Source organism: Brachyistius frenatus, unplaced genomic scaffold (assembly GCF_029030835.1).
Source record: "Brachyistius frenatus isolate BFR_SWC_R1_liver_20210118 unplaced genomic scaffold, ASM2903083v1 Contig_74, whole genome shotgun sequence".
In the NCBI taxonomy this organism is placed as follows: Eukaryota; Metazoa; Chordata; class Actinopteri; family Embiotocidae; genus Brachyistius; species Brachyistius frenatus.
In genome coordinates, this window is record NW_027210673.1 from 463,190 (window position 1) to 480,682 (window position 17,493).

General features: G+C 39.0%; 2 protein-coding genes across 3 annotated transcripts; both read right to left on the reverse strand.

The window, feature by feature from the left end:
* Positions 1 to 1,837: 1,837 nt before the first annotated feature.
* LOC138626453 (AT-rich interactive domain-containing protein 3A-like) lies at positions 1,838 to 12,547 on the reverse strand. 2 transcript variants are annotated; one of them, XM_069708102.1, is made up of 9 exons: positions 12,373 to 12,547; positions 11,266 to 11,797; positions 7,063 to 7,133; positions 6,903 to 6,975; positions 5,636 to 5,819; positions 4,617 to 4,858; positions 3,985 to 4,251; positions 3,791 to 3,910; positions 1,838 to 2,251 (listed from the first exon to the last, which is right to left on the reverse strand). In XM_069708102.1, exons 1-9 carry the CDS (start codon positions 12,397 to 12,399, stop codon positions 2,112 to 2,114), a joined length of 1,656 nt encoding a protein of 551 aa, XP_069564203.1. In that variant the 5' UTR covers positions 12,400 to 12,547; the 3' UTR covers positions 1,838 to 2,111. The 2 variants fall into 2 exon arrangements, 1 of the variants encoding a protein (XP_069564203.1); XR_011311293.1 differs by having other exon boundaries at positions 2,166 to 2,251; positions 3,791 to 3,876.
* Positions 12,548 to 14,755: 2,208 nt separating this feature from the next.
* LOC138626479 (cytochrome c oxidase subunit 5A, mitochondrial-like) lies at positions 14,756 to 17,408 on the reverse strand. Its single transcript, XM_069708137.1, has 5 exons — positions 17,254 to 17,408; positions 16,330 to 16,446; positions 15,205 to 15,326; positions 14,993 to 15,114; positions 14,756 to 14,901 (listed from the first exon to the last, which is right to left on the reverse strand). Exons 1-4 carry the CDS (start codon positions 17,327 to 17,329, stop codon positions 15,001 to 15,003), a joined length of 429 nt encoding a protein of 142 aa, XP_069564238.1. The 5' UTR covers positions 17,330 to 17,408; the 3' UTR covers positions 14,756 to 14,901; positions 14,993 to 15,000.
* Between the last annotated feature and the right edge of the window lie 85 nt (positions 17,409 to 17,493).

Here is a 17,493-nt window from a genome sequence, read left to right on the forward strand (position 1 = left end):
CTTTTCACGTTATACATGCTTCCCTTAGTCAATATTTTTAGGAAGTACTGCATAAAGTTCCACTGCAATGCAGACGACACCCAGATATATCCATCAATGAAACCAGATGAAACAAATCAGTTAATTGTACATCAAGCATGTGTAAATAACATTTAGGCCAGGTCGACCTGTAATTTTCTACTTCTAAACAAGTACGTTAATAAAGGAGGTCATATTCCTCCCATATCAGCTTCTCTTCGTTGGCTCCCTGTGAAATCAAGAATAGAATTTATAATCCTCCTCCTTACATACAAAACTTAGTGACCTAGCCCCATCCTATTGTAAAGATCTCAATGTACCATATCATCCCAATAGAGCGCTTCACTCTCACACTACAGGCCTGTTTAAAGTTTCCAAAGGTAGAAAGTTTGGCTTTCTTGAAGAAATTGTATTTTCTTGATTCCTGTTGTTCTGGGTTGTGTACCCTCATGGTTGAAATGCACTTATTGTAAGTCGCTTTGGATAAAAGCATCAGCTAAATGAAATGTAATGTAATGTAGAAAGGGAGGCAGCCTGTTAAGCTTTCAGGCCCCTCTCCTGTGAAACAGCTCCCAGTTTGGGATGCAGACAACCTCTCTACTTTTAAGATTAGTCTTAAAACTGTCCTCTTGAAGAAATTTTATAGTGAGGGCTGGCACAGAGGACGCTGAACATCCATTACTTATACAGGCTTTGGTTGCTGGGGGATCTCTCAATGCACGGAGCACCTCTACTTCACCTCTCTTTGGCTCTCCATGCATCAGTAGTACGTATTTGTATGCCACTATTGAAAATCGTTTTACACATTGATGTTTAATGTGGTTCTTTAGTATCTTAATTGCTGGAGTTCTTTGTAATTGTAATATGTATTGGGACAGTGTTACATGATGATTCTGCAGTTGATAGTTGAAATAAAATTTGAGGAGTTCACCAACATAACACTGAAAGAAAAAAAAAAAAACAGTCTTCCAACAGTACACAAGATTGTTTTATTCCTCATGGCTGCATTTCCAAGAAATATGATAATCAAAGACCAGAACCGAGTTGGACGTCTTAGTGTTCAAGTTCACCGTGGCATTCGTTTGCAATATGTCTAATTGATTGTCCACATACAGTATATTTCAGCAGATTGCCAAATGAACACATGCCGCATTAAGCATTGCATATATCTCTAGAAAAATGAGGTAGAACCGTTTCAGTGTTCATTTGTCCAAAGCCTGAGGTCATTACGATACATTCTTCGCATTTATACAAACATAACACAGGAATATATTATGAGATATAGTGTAACAGTGACTCCTGAAGACATTCCTGAGTCCAAAAGAAATTGGTCTGAGGAATTTACCAACAAAGGAAATTGATTGAGGTAAATGTTGTATCACTTCAATTTTTCATAGCCCCCAGCAGAAAGCTTGCCTTTCATGTCCTGTCCTGCCTTTGATTCAAAGCTGACATAAAGGTTCCAGGGTAAGCCACATGATTAAATTTTGTTTTGTTTTTTAAGTAAAAGAAAGTACAACATAAAATAATCCAACTAACCTTCATCCAGTTTCTTATCAATTACAGGAGCCTCGACACTGAGCGAAGACTTTTTCGTCTTATTACTGCACTTCGGCAACCAAACAGTTCTCCTGACAACTATGGAAAGGCAGCTAAAGAATTTATATATAGTTAGCTATAAATGTTGCTGACACTGAAAGAAGAAGCAGCAGCACTGATTCCCACTTTGCAATTTTCAGCTCTAACGATACTTCTGAAGAAACCTTGTAAAGTTCCTCAGACAGGAGTCCACTACTTAAAAAAAAAAAAAAAAAAAAAAAAAAAAAAAAAAAGGTCTTCTAACAGGCACTAAAGTAAACTAATCTTAATCTACATTATAGTCAGAATGGAAACTTTGAGGTCAAACATCAATGACCTCAGAAACATTTCCAGAACACTGCAATGCTTTAAAGTAACAAAAAGACTATGCTCAAATAATGGTACAGCTTCTTGTGTTGCAGCATATTTTCCCTGGAGTTTTTACATTTCTTGTCTGACAAGAGAAACAAACTGTGTATAATTTTGGTCAGAACAGATGTTAAAGCCAGTGAGCCTTAATTTGGTCCCTTTGAGGAAGTAGAAGATGAAGAGGAGGGACTGTGTGAAGAGGAAAGGGCACTGAAACCACTTGTTCCTGCCATAGTTACAATCTGTGACGACATGGGAGCAGCTGACTTCTGCGCAAACAGTGTTCCTAAAAAACAGAAACCAGACAAGAAGATTATATAGAGTGAAACTCGCAATAAAAACTGGTCCATTAGAAAGACGGTATTGCACAATTAGTTACTTATGTCAGCAGAAATTATGAAAGTTCATAGCCACGGTAGAGTTTATTGTCATTCTCTTCGTATTCATTATCCAGTATACATGAACAAAAACTGCGTTCCTTTAGTGCTACTATGTACATAAATATTAAAAGAGGAATGCACATAAAAGCACGTACAAAAGACAGTATCAAAAGTTAAAAGTGTTAAACAAAATAAGTCTGATGCTAAGAAAGTATTAAGTATAACCCCATTTTCAAAAAAGTTGGGACGCTGTGTAAAATGTAAATAAAAACAGAGTGCAATGATTTGCCAATCGTGTAAACCCGTATTTATTGAAAACAGACCAAAAACAACATATCAGTTGTTGAACATGAATAATTATGGTTTCATAAAAGATATTTGCTGATTTTTGATTTGATGCCAGCAACACATCTCAAAAAAGTTGGGACAGGGGCATGTTTACCACTGTTTTGCATCACTTCTTTTTAAAACACTCTGCAAAGGTTTGGGAACTGAGGAGACCAGTTTCTGGAGTTTTGGAAGTGAAATGCTATCCCATTCTTTCCTGACAGGATTTCAGCTGCTCAACAGTTCAGGGTCTTCTTTGTCTTATTTTTCGTTTCATGATGCAGCAAATGTTTTCAATGGAAAACAGGTCTGGACTGCAGGCAGGCCAGTTTAGGTCCAGAGAAGGCAGCAGCGTTTCTGGATCATGTTCATATATGTTTTTTTCTTTGCAAGGCTGAGTTTTAATCAACATTTGTCCATGCAGCAATGAACTTTGTTCCTGAGCCAATGCAGTGATTTCCAACTGACTAATGTTTTTCCTTTGTTACTTTAAAGTAGCTGAATTCTTTACTTCTGTACAAGCTGAGGTCACTCTAAATCAGGGGTGTCAAACTCACTTTAGTTAAGGGGCCACATACTGCCCACTTTCATCTCAAGTGGGCCAGACCAGTAAAATCATAGCATAATAACGCATACATAACGACAATATTTCTCTATGTTTAAATCATTGGTGAAGGTTTTTGGATGATAAACCCTATTTTAAAGGTCTTTCTACAATAAACTAGAAACATAAAGAGCAAAAACTCAGACATCAGCCCACTGTTTATCTGCCTGGACTCTCCTCTGCAGATTTAACGGGTCACAAAGCGAGCAGCAGCTTCTCCCTCCGGAGCAGATGTCGCATTTACGCTGTTTCTGAAGCAATTACTGGATCGATTAAAAAAAACAATTACAAAACGTTTGTACTCATAAACCTCCATATTCTCATAGAAATGCAATGTATGTCTTTCTGTAATTTTCACACTTAGCAAAGTCATCCGGCGGGCCGAGCCGGACCCCCTGGCGGGCCGGATCCGTATGTTTGACACCCCTGCTCTAAATATTACTATTAACTTAGTGCACTGCTATGTGCAAAAAATGTCAAAAGCAGGTTTTTCTTTCGAAACGTCAAAACTCACCTGTATAAAGGGTGCCGTTGACCTCCACAGATACACTGATACGGGCTGGTCCATTAGTCGAGATACTCAATGACAAGTCCTGTTTGCTTTCGGTGAGAGGCAAACTATCAGTGGACTCTCCTAAAATTAGCATATGATTAGATTCCTGTAATGTTCTTTCATGATACGATATCACAGCAGCAGAAGCAACTCACCATGCCCATTGTTAAGTTTGAGGTTCATCGGGTTGAAGTGAGAGGCCATAGCCAGGAGGTTTTGTTGGAGGGCCTGCTGCATGAGGCGCTGCTGCTCCTCTGCAAACCGCATCATTTTCTTCTCTGGGCCGTCAGTTGCACCTCGCTCCAGCTGCTCTCGGAGATGCTCCAATGTGGCAGCTTGTGCCAACTGCTGCTGCTGCTTCTGATGCTGCTCCAGGGCCAGAGCCATGGGAAGCCTGGGTATCATAGGGGTGGAGGTCTCATCTGATTAAGAAGAAGAAAAAAAAAAAAGAGGGAACATTTTTCAAATTATTATGAAATTAGAATAGCACACAGAGAAAGATAGTTTAAGAATTGAGATAAAATAGTAGATGATCACAATATGCCTGAAAAATAATCTTTCCTGTGTTGCCTGAACTAAAGATACTGAAACAATCCATTTAATTATAAACCTGATAAATGACTCAGCATGACTCAAAAAGTTTAATAGTAAAATTTGTCATAGTAAAATTGTTGAAGTCCAAACTCTGCTGGATTGGTATAAAACAATATAGTAACTGTACAGGCTTTCTTTGACACAAGCATCACAAATATCTAATGAGGGAGAGCAGTTTCTCCTTCTGCCATACCGGTGATTCTCTTTAAAGTCGGACTAGCAGATGAATTCAGGCCGTTGTGTGTGGTCAGGTTCTTGGGTGAAGACAGGAGTGGGTGTGAAGCAGAGCTCAGGGAGGGAGAGTAGCGATACAGGCTGTTGGTGTAGCTGGGACGTCGACCTTCTCTGCGATTACTGTCAATGGCAGCCTGAAGCTCACCTGGAGAACTCAGACCCTTTTTGTGACACTCAAATGGATACAGGTACTTCATATACCTGGGAGGACAAGTTTCATATGATCAGTCACTAAATTACTAGAAAATTTGTAAAACAGTGTAAAAGGTTGAAAGTTTATACACCTATTAAAAGAGCTTCCATCTTAACAACACATCTACAAACTCACAACACTTACAAATTTAGTGATTTTGTGATTAGGTTTTTTCTTTCGTGGTTTTGAGTGAAATGACTGCTGGACTGATTTCTGCCAAAATGAAATTGTATCAAGCAGATCTGTTTTTTTGTGCTTATTGCAAAGTAACAAATGTTAGTAAGGTAATATGCTAGTAATAAGATAGTAAAAAGACTTGAGGGTAATCATTATGGGTATGTTAGTGTAGTTGCATTAGCATTTAGCTCAAAACATAGCAGTTTCTAAAATGCCTTACGTAGCCACGAGTACACCTGCAGTCATACTCTGTAGACTGTAGGTTTGTTAAATTGTAGACTTGCACAACGTGACATTCTAAATCGACTAATCTAATTTACATACAACTTTTTCGAATTATTTTGTCATGTTATTGCAGCATTTTGGTAAATGGTGGAGAGCTGAAATGCATTAATTCGTAGAATAATAAACATTTCATCATTTGGAGAATTGCATAGCTTTATTTAAGATGTACAAACTATGAATACCTAAAATAACAGTATCAAAAGTCACTCCAGTACTTTACATTTTAACCCATTTAGATATTAGCTATTATCAAACAGTTGTTCCATACTAGAGCTCATATTATTTTTTTGAGCTTCTTTATAAGAAATCTGAGAGGCACCTACTGGGTGCGGAGGGTGAAGGCTGCGCTGGTGATGGACGTGGGAAGATTGAGACCTTTGGTTATCTCCCTCCAGATCTTCTTGTTAATAACCTCCACCAGGCCTCCCTTCTCTGTCACCAGCTTATAAAGCATGTACAGGTCCAACACCTGTTTTGCCATGATGGGGATGCGGTTCACAGGAGTTCCTGGATAAATAACAGTAAATGATTTCTTTTCATTTTTACTTCTGAAAAGTTGGTACAAACCAAGAGTGGTCCAATTAAAGGAGCGGCACAAGGAGGAAGGGCAGGAGAAGGATTCATTCTGATTAACACACTTGAAGGCCTAAGGTTAACTTCAGGTAAATTTGATGAGCATGTAAAATCTGTGTGGATAGATTAGTTCAATGAAGCTCATCTCAAATGGATGAGGGAGGGTATAATTCCACAACAGTAGATTTGCCTCTGCATTGATTTGAATGCAGGGGAGGGAGGATTTCAGACACAGCAGTATTTGCTAGTGACAGCTAACCCCCCGAATCCAGATCTGGAGAAAAGTCAATTAATGAGGGAGCTGAAACGCAGTTCTAGAAATAAGATTACTGTGTGCTTAGAATGAAAACACACATGCACATTTTCAATGGCCATGACAATTACAGACAAGTAGAGATTGGTGGGGATGTCCTACTCCATCTCCTTAACTTGGATTAGGATTTGTTTTCATTGGACCAAAGTAATCTGCATTAGTGTCTCAACAAACAGTACCAACAACAATTAGACAACTGCAGGATTGACATCGCAGACAGAAATATACAGTTAAAGATTCAAGCTATTTAAACCAGATGCCCATGGGTCAGTGTTAATTAGCTTCTGAGAAAATCACTGATTTCCAGAAGAGGATTTAAAAAAAATTCCTGTCAACCCTTTATTTCTTTATGGATCAACATACATATTTTTCTAACACTATAATACTGAATAGATTTTGGTATCAATCAATCAGTGATATAATTTAGTCACTGGATTCCCTGTTTTTTTGGCAGATCTCAGCTCATCTAAAGATCACTCAATATTCAACTTTGACCGACAATTCATAGTTTATGTTGATGCATTTGCTTGCATCAGAATTTCAATATAAGCTGCAATACCACTCCTGCCTTTATTAGGTGATAAATATTTTGAAAATAACATTGATATAGAAAGCATTGTATCAACAATGCCTCAAGAGGAATCCATAGTCTGAACATAAAAAGGGAATGAAAAAAACAAAGGATAAAACCAGAAGAATCTTACCTCGTTTCTGCATAAAGACGAAGAGTTCATCAAGAAACTCCTTCCTCTTTGGGTCGTTATTCAGTTCATAAAGCTGCAAGTTGAAACAGACCAGAAACTAACCATTACTCTATGGGGATTTCGGGCAATTTTTATTTTTACTTCTACCGAATCTACTGACCTTAGCAAAGTCCCTCGATGGTTCTCCTCTTACTTTTCCACCGTCATTCTCCTCGGCCCAGATGGCACTTCCTCTCTGTACATAAAGAGAGAAATCAGTGAAGAGTTTGTTAGCTAAAAACAACACCACTTTCATTTCCATCTGGTTGCTGCAGAATAAAATCGGTTATTCTCATCGTACTTTACTATGGATAATATAACTTCTCTTGAGAGAACTGATTCATAAACAGTGATATAATTAAAAACAAATAAACACTGGGGTGTTGTGTCCTTGGTGAGATACCATTCTCTAAATCTGCTCTTTTTTTTTGTTACATTTCCCTCAAAGACTCTGGACTTTGTGAATCCCACTTTCTGTTTTTAAACATGCTTTTTACCTCTGGTTCACCATCAGACATTGCTGCAGTGAACACCTGGTCACTGTAAACATCTGGCATTTGGTTATACCTTAATACATATTTTTAAATATGTTTTAATATATACACAATGCAGCAGTTCACATATATATATTTTTTCAAGCTGAGCACAGCAAGAGGAGATAAAGGAAATGAACCGTGATCTTTGAGTGGTTTAATGTGACATGTTATTCCTCCATCACCTCCTTAACATGACAATTAAAGGTTAAAAATGTGAGTGGAGGGCAGTGAGTGTGCGACTGTGTGGAAACGCCTGCTGAGAGGTTATTGTCTCTAACGCACACCGAACGCTGCATGATTAAGCATTTTTAAAGGTTGATAATAAATAGTAATAGTCTTTATAATGGTCTCTATATAATTACATTAATATGATCATATTTTTTTTTCTTCCTATTAGCCCTTCTGACATTACAACTCAATTATTTTAGGACTATTGCTGATCGAGTTAAGGCTTATGAAATGCCATTACATGCTTGCTTTCTGCAAACTTTTGCAGGTCAGTGCCTCTCAGTTTCTGCTCATGTTTTATATTAACACGCTTTAGATTACAATAGACATATTTTTGTGTCCGACAGGATCAAATGCTTAAATTCTTATGCTTGCGGTTGAACAAAATAATGGACTGTTTTAGGCTTTGTCCTTTGTTATCATGACTTTACTTGATACTTGTGTTTGCCATGTCAACATGATTCTACTTGGGACCCACAGCATTTGACATCTTGGGAACCGATAATCAGATGGCTTCTGGTCCAACTGTTTCTACTTGTGTTTATAGTAAAAACACAATTCAAACTGCGAATGCTGACACACAATTACCAGCTGCATGAAAGTGAATTGTAAGTTTGACATTTGAACCATTATCCATTCTAGCTCAATACTTAACTGCTCATCTATCACATTTTCCGTTTCAGTTTTTATCTACCACTTTATCAAAATCTAGCAGTGAACTATTTCAACCATTCTTTATTTGCTTTTCGCTAATTGCTTTAACTATTTATGCAATAATGTAACTATTTTGATCATTTATTCACACACTTTAAATGGCAATACAGGTGTTACAGTTAATTCAATATGAGGATATTTAATTATAAAATCTAATTGTAATTTCTTTTTTTTCTTAAAATTTAAAAAAAAAAATCACTGCAGGATCTTTTCATGTACATCTAACTGCAGGTGACTTGGTTGAGAATCGAAGCAATGCCCTCTTATAAACACTGACTTTTCCATTGACCATGTATTTCATATTTCTCAGTTTTAAGTGGTTAAACTGGTCACTGAATGTAACCACTTTACACACAAAACTCCCGAAGTAGCAGAGCTGTTGACACCTGTAGTAGCTTCAAGCTCAGAATTTCTAACAAAGAACACCTTCCTGCTGAAAGCCCATTGAAGGTAGATAAACATCCCAGTCTTTTTACCATCAAATCGAAATAAAACCCTTCCCCCCTTATTGATGAGCAAGTGAGACCCACTGTGGCTCTATTAACAAAGAGCTTTCAGTTAATTGCTCACAGAGCTTTCACACATCCAGGCCTGGGAGTCCTGATAGTATTCAGTATGTAGGTCAGGAAAAGATTTCTTTTTTTTTTTCTTTTTAAAGAGCTCCTCTTTGCATGGTTTTTATGTGATTTTATGTCCTTAAATTACACATTATTTGGTAAATGCGTATTACTAGAAACCAGTAAAGTCTGCCTCTTCACCCAATTCATGATTAAAAAAAAAAAAATACCTCCTGTCATAATGACCTTCAGCAAGGCAAAAGTGAAAACTTAACCCCCATCAAATTTCAATGTAACTGTAGGGGAGACAACAAATTTTTATCCACATCTAATTATTGGGCCTTTAATTACCCCAGCAGGTCAAGATCATTTATCTAGCCCCTTGCTGCTTTGGGACTTTGGACGAACAGGGGCTCTTTATCCCCTGCCATGTTACATTTAAATGTAAAGTGAGACCTCATACGAGGATTGAGCAATGGCTGTGCAGTATAGCCCGCTTGAAGAGCACGTCAAGATTTTCAATGATGGTTCACTAATGAATTGGCTGAAGATGTTGCAGAGAAGGATGAAAATAAAATAGCCAAATAACTTTCAAAAGACCCCATTTCAAACTCAAACTTATTTACATGGATGTTAGATAAGAAAATATAACAGTCAATGACTGAAAAGAAGTTGGTTTTGAGTTTCAGTCTCAAAAAACACGTGGAAGTGGAAATTACTTTCAGTTTAGGGTGTATATGGTCATAGGCTGCATTCCTGTCAAAAATCAAATATATTCCTCACAAAAAAACTCAGAACTGGGATTAGTTTAACTTTTTATCAAGATAAACTGGATGAAATGAAACATCATAAAAAATACCTCCAGCAGTTAATCTGACCACACATGAAGGAGTTAACACTCTTGAAAAGGGCCTTACAATCATTTGTTCTACTGATAAACTACATCTGAGATATTTCTTGTGCATTAAGTAAAAGAAAAATGGATACCAAACACATGCAATTACATTATAACAGAGAAACGCTCTTCATTGCTGCAGATTCAGTGAGATGGTCTGAGAAAAGAAAGCACATTCTCACAGCAGTGTGGCCATATAATGTATTGATTACTTGCAGTGGCATTAAGCTGCCATTTAGTGTTGCCAAGCGACGGTTAAATTATGCAAAGCTATCCACAGAGCTACAGTACCCTCAGCGCTGAGATGTTCTGGGCTTGTTGAGATATTAAATCAGTATTTAGGTGTTTAAATGGTCAGGGATCTATAAGATATAAAGAGAAACATGCATGTTTAACTTTTACCAAAAATCAAGCAAACAGGGGAAAGAAAGCACAAGAAAATAAAAAATAAAAATCTTGGTAAATAATGAACAAGGGGATTATAAAACCCCTGATAACCATACCAAAAGCCTGTTCTACTCCAATGAAACTACTGTAAGTAAACTTTATGGGTAGCTGTTTACATGCTGTGAGGCAGTAACACAGCTGTCCCTCCACCCACAGGCCTCATTAATCAGAATGTATTGTATTGACATGGGGCCTTTCTGAGGGAGACATACACACAGAAGAACCAGTCAGATCGGCCACCATAAAGAAAGAAGAAAATCCATGAGGAGAGCCTTATTTCTTAGAAGCAGTCAAAGACATCTGCTGCAAAACATAAATACTGGGTTTGTAAGTTGTATTTGATACAATCAGTTTCCAGGTTTAAAGGAAGTCTGGCTGATAGGGGCTTATAGAAGCTAACCCTTGAAGCCAACCTTGTCCAGAAATACACACTTGAGGCCATTTCATTAATCCTCTGCCCTCATTTCCACTCCATCTCTCAGGTTTGGACTGGCCCAGTTGAACAGTTAGATTTGGACCACAGCCAAGACCAATCAGCCCGGCCACTGCAAAGGAGGGTTTTTTTTTCAAAAGTGTGAGACATGAGGTGAAGTATGCAGAGGAAGAGATCTTCTGGCTGGCACTGTAATTAAACACTGTAGTTTGGGCATCCTGCCAAAAGAGACACACTCCCTCCTCCCCATGTGAGAAAACCAGAGGCAGATGAGGAGGCAGTGAGCCTGACTCTCAGCAGGAAGAAGTCAGCAATTAATAATAAGTGGCAGAGCACACACACAAACTAGAAACGACAGTCACAGATGTCAATTTACTCTCTGTGAAGATGAATTATCGCTCTGACAAGCTTAGATTGAATCACAGTCAACGGAAAAACATTCTAAAGTTCACTCTAAAAGACATTCAAGAAACACAACACAACCCTTGATTTTGGTACTGAAATTAAAAATGACTTGCCCGTTTCATTGGTTCATCGTAGCCCCAGTCAGCAAAGCCTTTGGGTGATGTGAATGTGTGCTGACCTGCAGGGGCCGTGAGGCTCTTCTCATCCTCTTGTTTTATTGCCGAAGATGGAGATTGAGGCATTTGCTCCGCAGCAGCTGACGGAGATGTAGAATAAGGTGAAGCCTGCTGAAGTTGAGACCTCTTTGCCTGTTCATAAGGCCCGTTCTCCTCCTCTTCTTCTTCTTCTTCTTCATTATCTTCAGGCTCCAATATGTCCCTTTCCTCCTCATCTGAGTCTTCATCCTCCTCTTCTGAATCCATTCTGCTCAGATGATGGTCTTGCCTGGAGCCAGAGGCTCTGGCTGCAGTGGCTTGTTGAGCAAACAGGAGCTGAGTTTGAGGAAGATGTTTCTCTTGCAGGTTCATCTCCAGTTTGGCTTCTTGGTGTCTATGCAGCTGCTCCATAACAGCATCCAGCTTCACCCGAGCAGGACTGGACTGTGGACAGACAGCTAAACTTCCCTCCTCTGATAAGTTTGACTATGGACAGTAAAACAGAAATCACTCACTCGATCAGAAAAATTTTGCATTTCAAAAAGTCAAAAAATAAAAAACGCCAAGTAAACTTTTTCTAAAACAAATGTCAGCTATCGTCTGACTAAAGGAGGCACATATTTGTTTATGAATCCAAACAAATCTTCTAGTTAACGTGGTCTCAAATGGCTGTGTCGGCCTCAGAGAGCGCATTTACGGTGGATTGAAGTGAAACAAAGTTTGATGACCTGAGACAATTGATAGCAGATTTATGCGGATAAACTAGAAGCGGGATACAAATGTCTCTAATTAAGACTTACTGTGGTCTCACTTTCTTAAAGGCTACTTAAGTATGAAAAAACAATTGGGTTATTTCGCTAATGGAGTCCTCGGTTTTATACAGGTACAATTTATTTTATTACACGGAACAAGTAAATGCACATGCGAAGCCTGAATCAACCGATGGAAATGTTTTGCTTTCAGAAAACTTCATCGAAAACCTGCAAACGGCCTCAGAAACGTCTAATTTAATGATCATTTGCTTTGTTATTGTAACGACCACGAGAGTCGTCGGGACTCACCATTTGCGCCTTCGAGTAATTCATCATCGCCAACAGGTCTCGTCTAGTTTGTCCTTCTTCCCTCTGGCAGAATTAAATCGCATCGCATGACCAGTGTCTCTTTTTGAACGGAGAAGAATCTTCTTTTGATCAAATGTGATTTTAAAAAACCCCCGCAGTGTGGAGGCCGGGGTGATCGGAGTTGGAGGAGGGGTGAGACTGCTCTGTGTTTTACCTCCCTTGTCACTGCGCATGGAAACTCAAATATCTTTGATTGTCTTTGACTGAGTGGCCCACACCCCCCAACTTGGATGAATGAAAGGCCCGCCCCGTGCGTAAAGACCGTAAAACGTTTGGTTTTTTTGCTTGCAGCTCTGCGGAATTTCCCACCCACTTCACTTGGAAATCCCACCCCAAAACAGAATCCACGGCGATTATCCTGTGCTTTTACGAAGATAAAATGACCTTTACCGTAAAAATAAATGTAATTGCACCCATTGTAGTTTAACTATATTTCACAGCAGAAATTGAAATGGCGATTAAATCTGGCAGTAGGCTAATTCATGCTTCATTTTTATATTCTTTGGGCCCTAAATAAATAATCTGAGAGGGGGAGGGTCCAGTTGAAAAGCAAATTATCTATTTAATCTGATCTAATACCGTCAAGATTTATATACAGTACTGGCAATGTGCAGTATGTGCAGTAGTCTGACTAACTTGGCATTTTGCAAAAGTCAGTACAAACTGATTTCATTCAACATATTTATTTGTGAAGAGTGAATTAAAGAAACTCTCATGAAAACAGGAGAAATAGGTTTATTTTGATTTCTTGCCTGATGTTAAGATCTCGGCACCTTGGTAACCATCTGACGTGCCTCTACTCTGAGAAGCAACGTGCATGTGAGAACTTTGCTTGCTTGTAGTTGTAGCTCCTCCCACCAGTCTAAGAAAACCCCAAGGCAGATGTTGCTGACATGAGCTGATTGATTACAGGATACCAGCAAAGATCAGTCAATAATTTTTTTCTCATTAAGCTCCAATTTTCTTCTGAGAGTGCTCCGGGCATATGTTTATGTTAAGAGGGGAATCATAATTCATTCTCGCAGTCCAGCAGTCAAATGGAGCATTCATGGATTCAAGTTAAAATGCTTTGCAGGATGGTCTTGTTGGTGTCAAAAGGCCACAATGGGACCACTAATATTGCAGAGACAGCAATGCATAACCTAATTTCTCGTGCCAGTAAAAATGACAAAACTGCCCTCTAGTGAACCTTTATTAGTGAAATATTATAAACGTTTTCTTTAAAATAATTTTTTTCTCATAGATACAACTGAACCCTTACAAAGGAAAAAAGCAGATGCAGAACTGTTTGTATTTTCTGCACTTTTAGAGTTGTAGAAAGCATCAAATTAAGCAGTAGTTTGTTTTATCAAGTATTTTACATGTTTGAATGCTCCCATTCTATGATGTCTTTGCAGACCAGGTTATCACTGTCAAGTCACTGAAAATAATAAAACAGAGCTACATCACTTTTAACACCTTTTACATCTGAAGAAGTGCCATGATATACAATGTATTTGCTGACACATGTGACTACTGGACTGCAGTAATCTGACAGACATTTGAAATTAAAAAGAGCTTTGAAATAAATCCCTAGCCTCTGGCTATAGGTCATAATCATCTTTCTATTAAAGAAAATGTTGTTTTAAATCAAAGAAAACCCATTTGTGCAAAATGGTGAGACCACAGTGGTTCATTACACACAGAAGACAATTTCTGCTCATATTATTAATAAAGTTATGTTCACTGCAAATGCCAGAATACAAACAGGTCTTGGATAAACTGAAAATTACCACTTTATACTCAGTTACTCTGACTGTAAGACTGAAAATGTCAATGAACTGTAATAACATCCTATACCTAAAAATAGCTTTGATATTGTTAGAAATATAACTAATTAATCCAAGCATCTGTATTATAACATTACACCATTTGTCATTTGAAAAAGTTTATTTGACCAGCATGTACATTTCTCTCTCTCTCTCTCTCTCTCCTCTCTCTCTCTCTCTCTCTCTCTCTCTCTCTCTCTCTCTCTCTCTCTCTCTCTCTCTCTCTCTCTCTCTCTCTCTCTCTCTCTCTCTCTCTCTCTCTCTCTCTCTCTCTCTCTCTCTCTCTCTCTCTCTCTCTCTCTCTCTCTCTCTCTCTCTCTCTCTCTCTCTCTTTTCCCTGAAATGAAAACAGATGTCATACAGATTGAATACAGTAAAATAATTTTAACATTCATGTGAAAATGCTGCTCCCTGGTGGCAAAATGTGACCCTGACAACATGTGCAGTTTGGTGATGCCCTGCTCTCCATCAAAGCAACTTGCAATGACGTTTTGCTTCAATAAGTACTTGTGGCACTTAAAGATAAACTGTCCTTTATTATGTTCATCAATATTTTACTGGCAAAAAAACTTAATAAAGGCCTAATTAAATATCATCACACACATTAGATGAAGCAAACATTTAAATACAAAGGTTCTCCGTCCTGTGTATATCCACCGTCCTTAGAAAAAAAGAAACAACATTTCTATTAGACTGACATCTTATTAAACTCCTGGGGGAGAAAAGCACGACTGATGAGTGTAATTTAATACCTGCTCAGCTACACTTTGTCAATGCCAAGTTCTTCAGGAGTAGAGATGCCGAGCTCTTCTAATATTGGCCCCAGCTCCTGGATCAGGTACGGGTAGATATCTTTATGGGGGCCGGCTTTGTCCTGAGGAAATAAAAGAGGAAAACCCATTAATTTAGGACTATCAACTACAAAAACGCTGGGAGAAAATATTCCCTGATGAGTTTTTCTCACCTTCACAGCTTCCAAAATTCGGATGGCGCTGGCCAAATCATTTAATCTCCGACAGGCTCTCAGTGCAGCCTCGATAATCTTTGGCTCAGGTACCAGATCGTACCCGATCAATGTGTTCATCCCTGAAAAGTGAAATTCAACACTTTTTTTAAAAAAAATTTATGGAGAACAAAGACAGAAATCAACAGTCTACAATAAGCCTCATTTAATCTGTTCTTTGAATATATTCCATGAAAAGACCAAAACAAACCTGAACCGATTCCACTGAAACATATTTTCTACATAAATGAGGCACACAGTTAGTAAGAGACATGTCCCCTTTGTTACAATGACTGCGGGCACAGTAGTCCCACACACACCACCCGGAGGCCAAAGATACTCACTAGTGCATCAAATATGTGTTATAGACCGGAAACCCTGTTAGCATTAACATTTGCCATGCCACTCTGATGAGCGGACCAACCAGTGACCAGGGAGGGTGGCTTAGGATGATGACGTTGAAATCAAGTGTGTTTCTTTGTTGATGTTGTTGTAGCGGTGGTAGAGTTTCAATGGATATGTTGGACAAAACTGATTGGTTAAAGGCTGCTCCAATAGTTTAAAAAAAAAAATCAGATGTCTACACCCAGTAGGAAGCAACACTGGGAACGATTCCCTATGGAGTGTACTGAGACACACACACACACACACACACACACACACACACACACACACACACACATATATATATACTTGTACTTTATTCTTTGGTTCAACGTTTTTTATTTTAATTTTGCTTATTTTAGAGTGTGACTTTTTGTGACTTTTAATATTTTAAAGACTGGATTAATTTGTTGTGTTGTAGAAAAATGTGTACATTCCTCAAAATAAGGTATTAAAAAACTATTATTTTGTTGTCTGCATTGAAACTCGGATAATCTCAGGAAACAAATCAGCACTACTATTAAAAACCTGGCCAAGGCATTATATGTACACGGGGACTTTATTTCAAAATTAGACACACCGAAGCCGTCATGGAAACACCAGTCACGTCTCCAGTGAGCCAGTGATGTCTGCAATATGTTTAAATGTTCAAAACACTGGTAACTTCCAGTGATTAATTCTCACCAACATCCACAGACGTACCTTTTCTCAGCTCCCACGCGTCAATTTCTGGTTTGTTGAAATAAGTGACCCAGCGGGCATCAAACTCCTCATCCGTCTCCTGTTTCCCGTGTGAGTAACACCGGGAGGCCAAAAGAGCTGCATCACAAAAAAAATTAAAAAAACAAAAAAACACATTCATTTCAGCAATCTAGTACCAATAATAATAAAAAAATAATAATAATAAAGCACAAACAGTGGCATCTAGTGTTGAAGGGTAAAACCCAGTCAAGGACAAATCTACAATGGGTGAAGCAGAAAAAGAAACAAACGCTGTCAAGTAATGCAGTTGGATCAGTGACAGGTGATCCTGCACGTAACTGGGGCTGATAACACACACAGGACACCGTCGGTCACGTGATCCTCAGATTACAGATCAGATTATAATTTGTAAATATCCATCCGTCTCATTAATTAACCCTGCAGACAGACCCGAGCTGACGCTGCAGCGTTTTAACTTAAAAAACCCCTCACGTCGACACGAGAGTGGTAACGTGTTTCTTGGGTTGTGATTGTCTTTGATGTCTGATGTCTGTCTGATGTCTGTCTGATGTCTGTCTGATGTCTGTCCAGACAACAAGTCCTCTCACAGTCAACACAACCGACAGGGCCTCCTGCCAAGCCTTGCGACAGGGTCACGGCAAGGGCACGGACACCGCCGAGCTGAACACCGGGACATTTACGAAGCAGGACAGATGGGTCATGTTGAGCAAAATAAAAAAATAAAAAAAGGCTTTATAACTTCAGCGAGACGTAAATGCGTTTTGATTAAAAGACTTAATGAGTGACAGTCACGCGGGCTAACCTCATCTCGGCTAGCTCTATTAGCCGTGCGGGGCACCGCTACTTTCACAAACTCACACATTGGTGATAATAACACGACGTGACAGAAGAATGAGCAATTACCTTGGCACCTCGGCGGCTGCGTGCGGGTTAAACTCCGGACGCCGGAGACCGAGAGTCGGACGGCGGCTCTGAACATGATGCGGGACGGCCGGTGACACGAACCGGTGAGGTTTGGCAGGAGTGAGCTAGTGCTAACTGGGTTAGCTCGTCACGTACGCCATCTGCTGCTGCGCATGCGCAAAACCGCAGGATTATCCGCTCTCCTTGATTTACTGTTTCCGCAATGCATGTTTGGGCGTG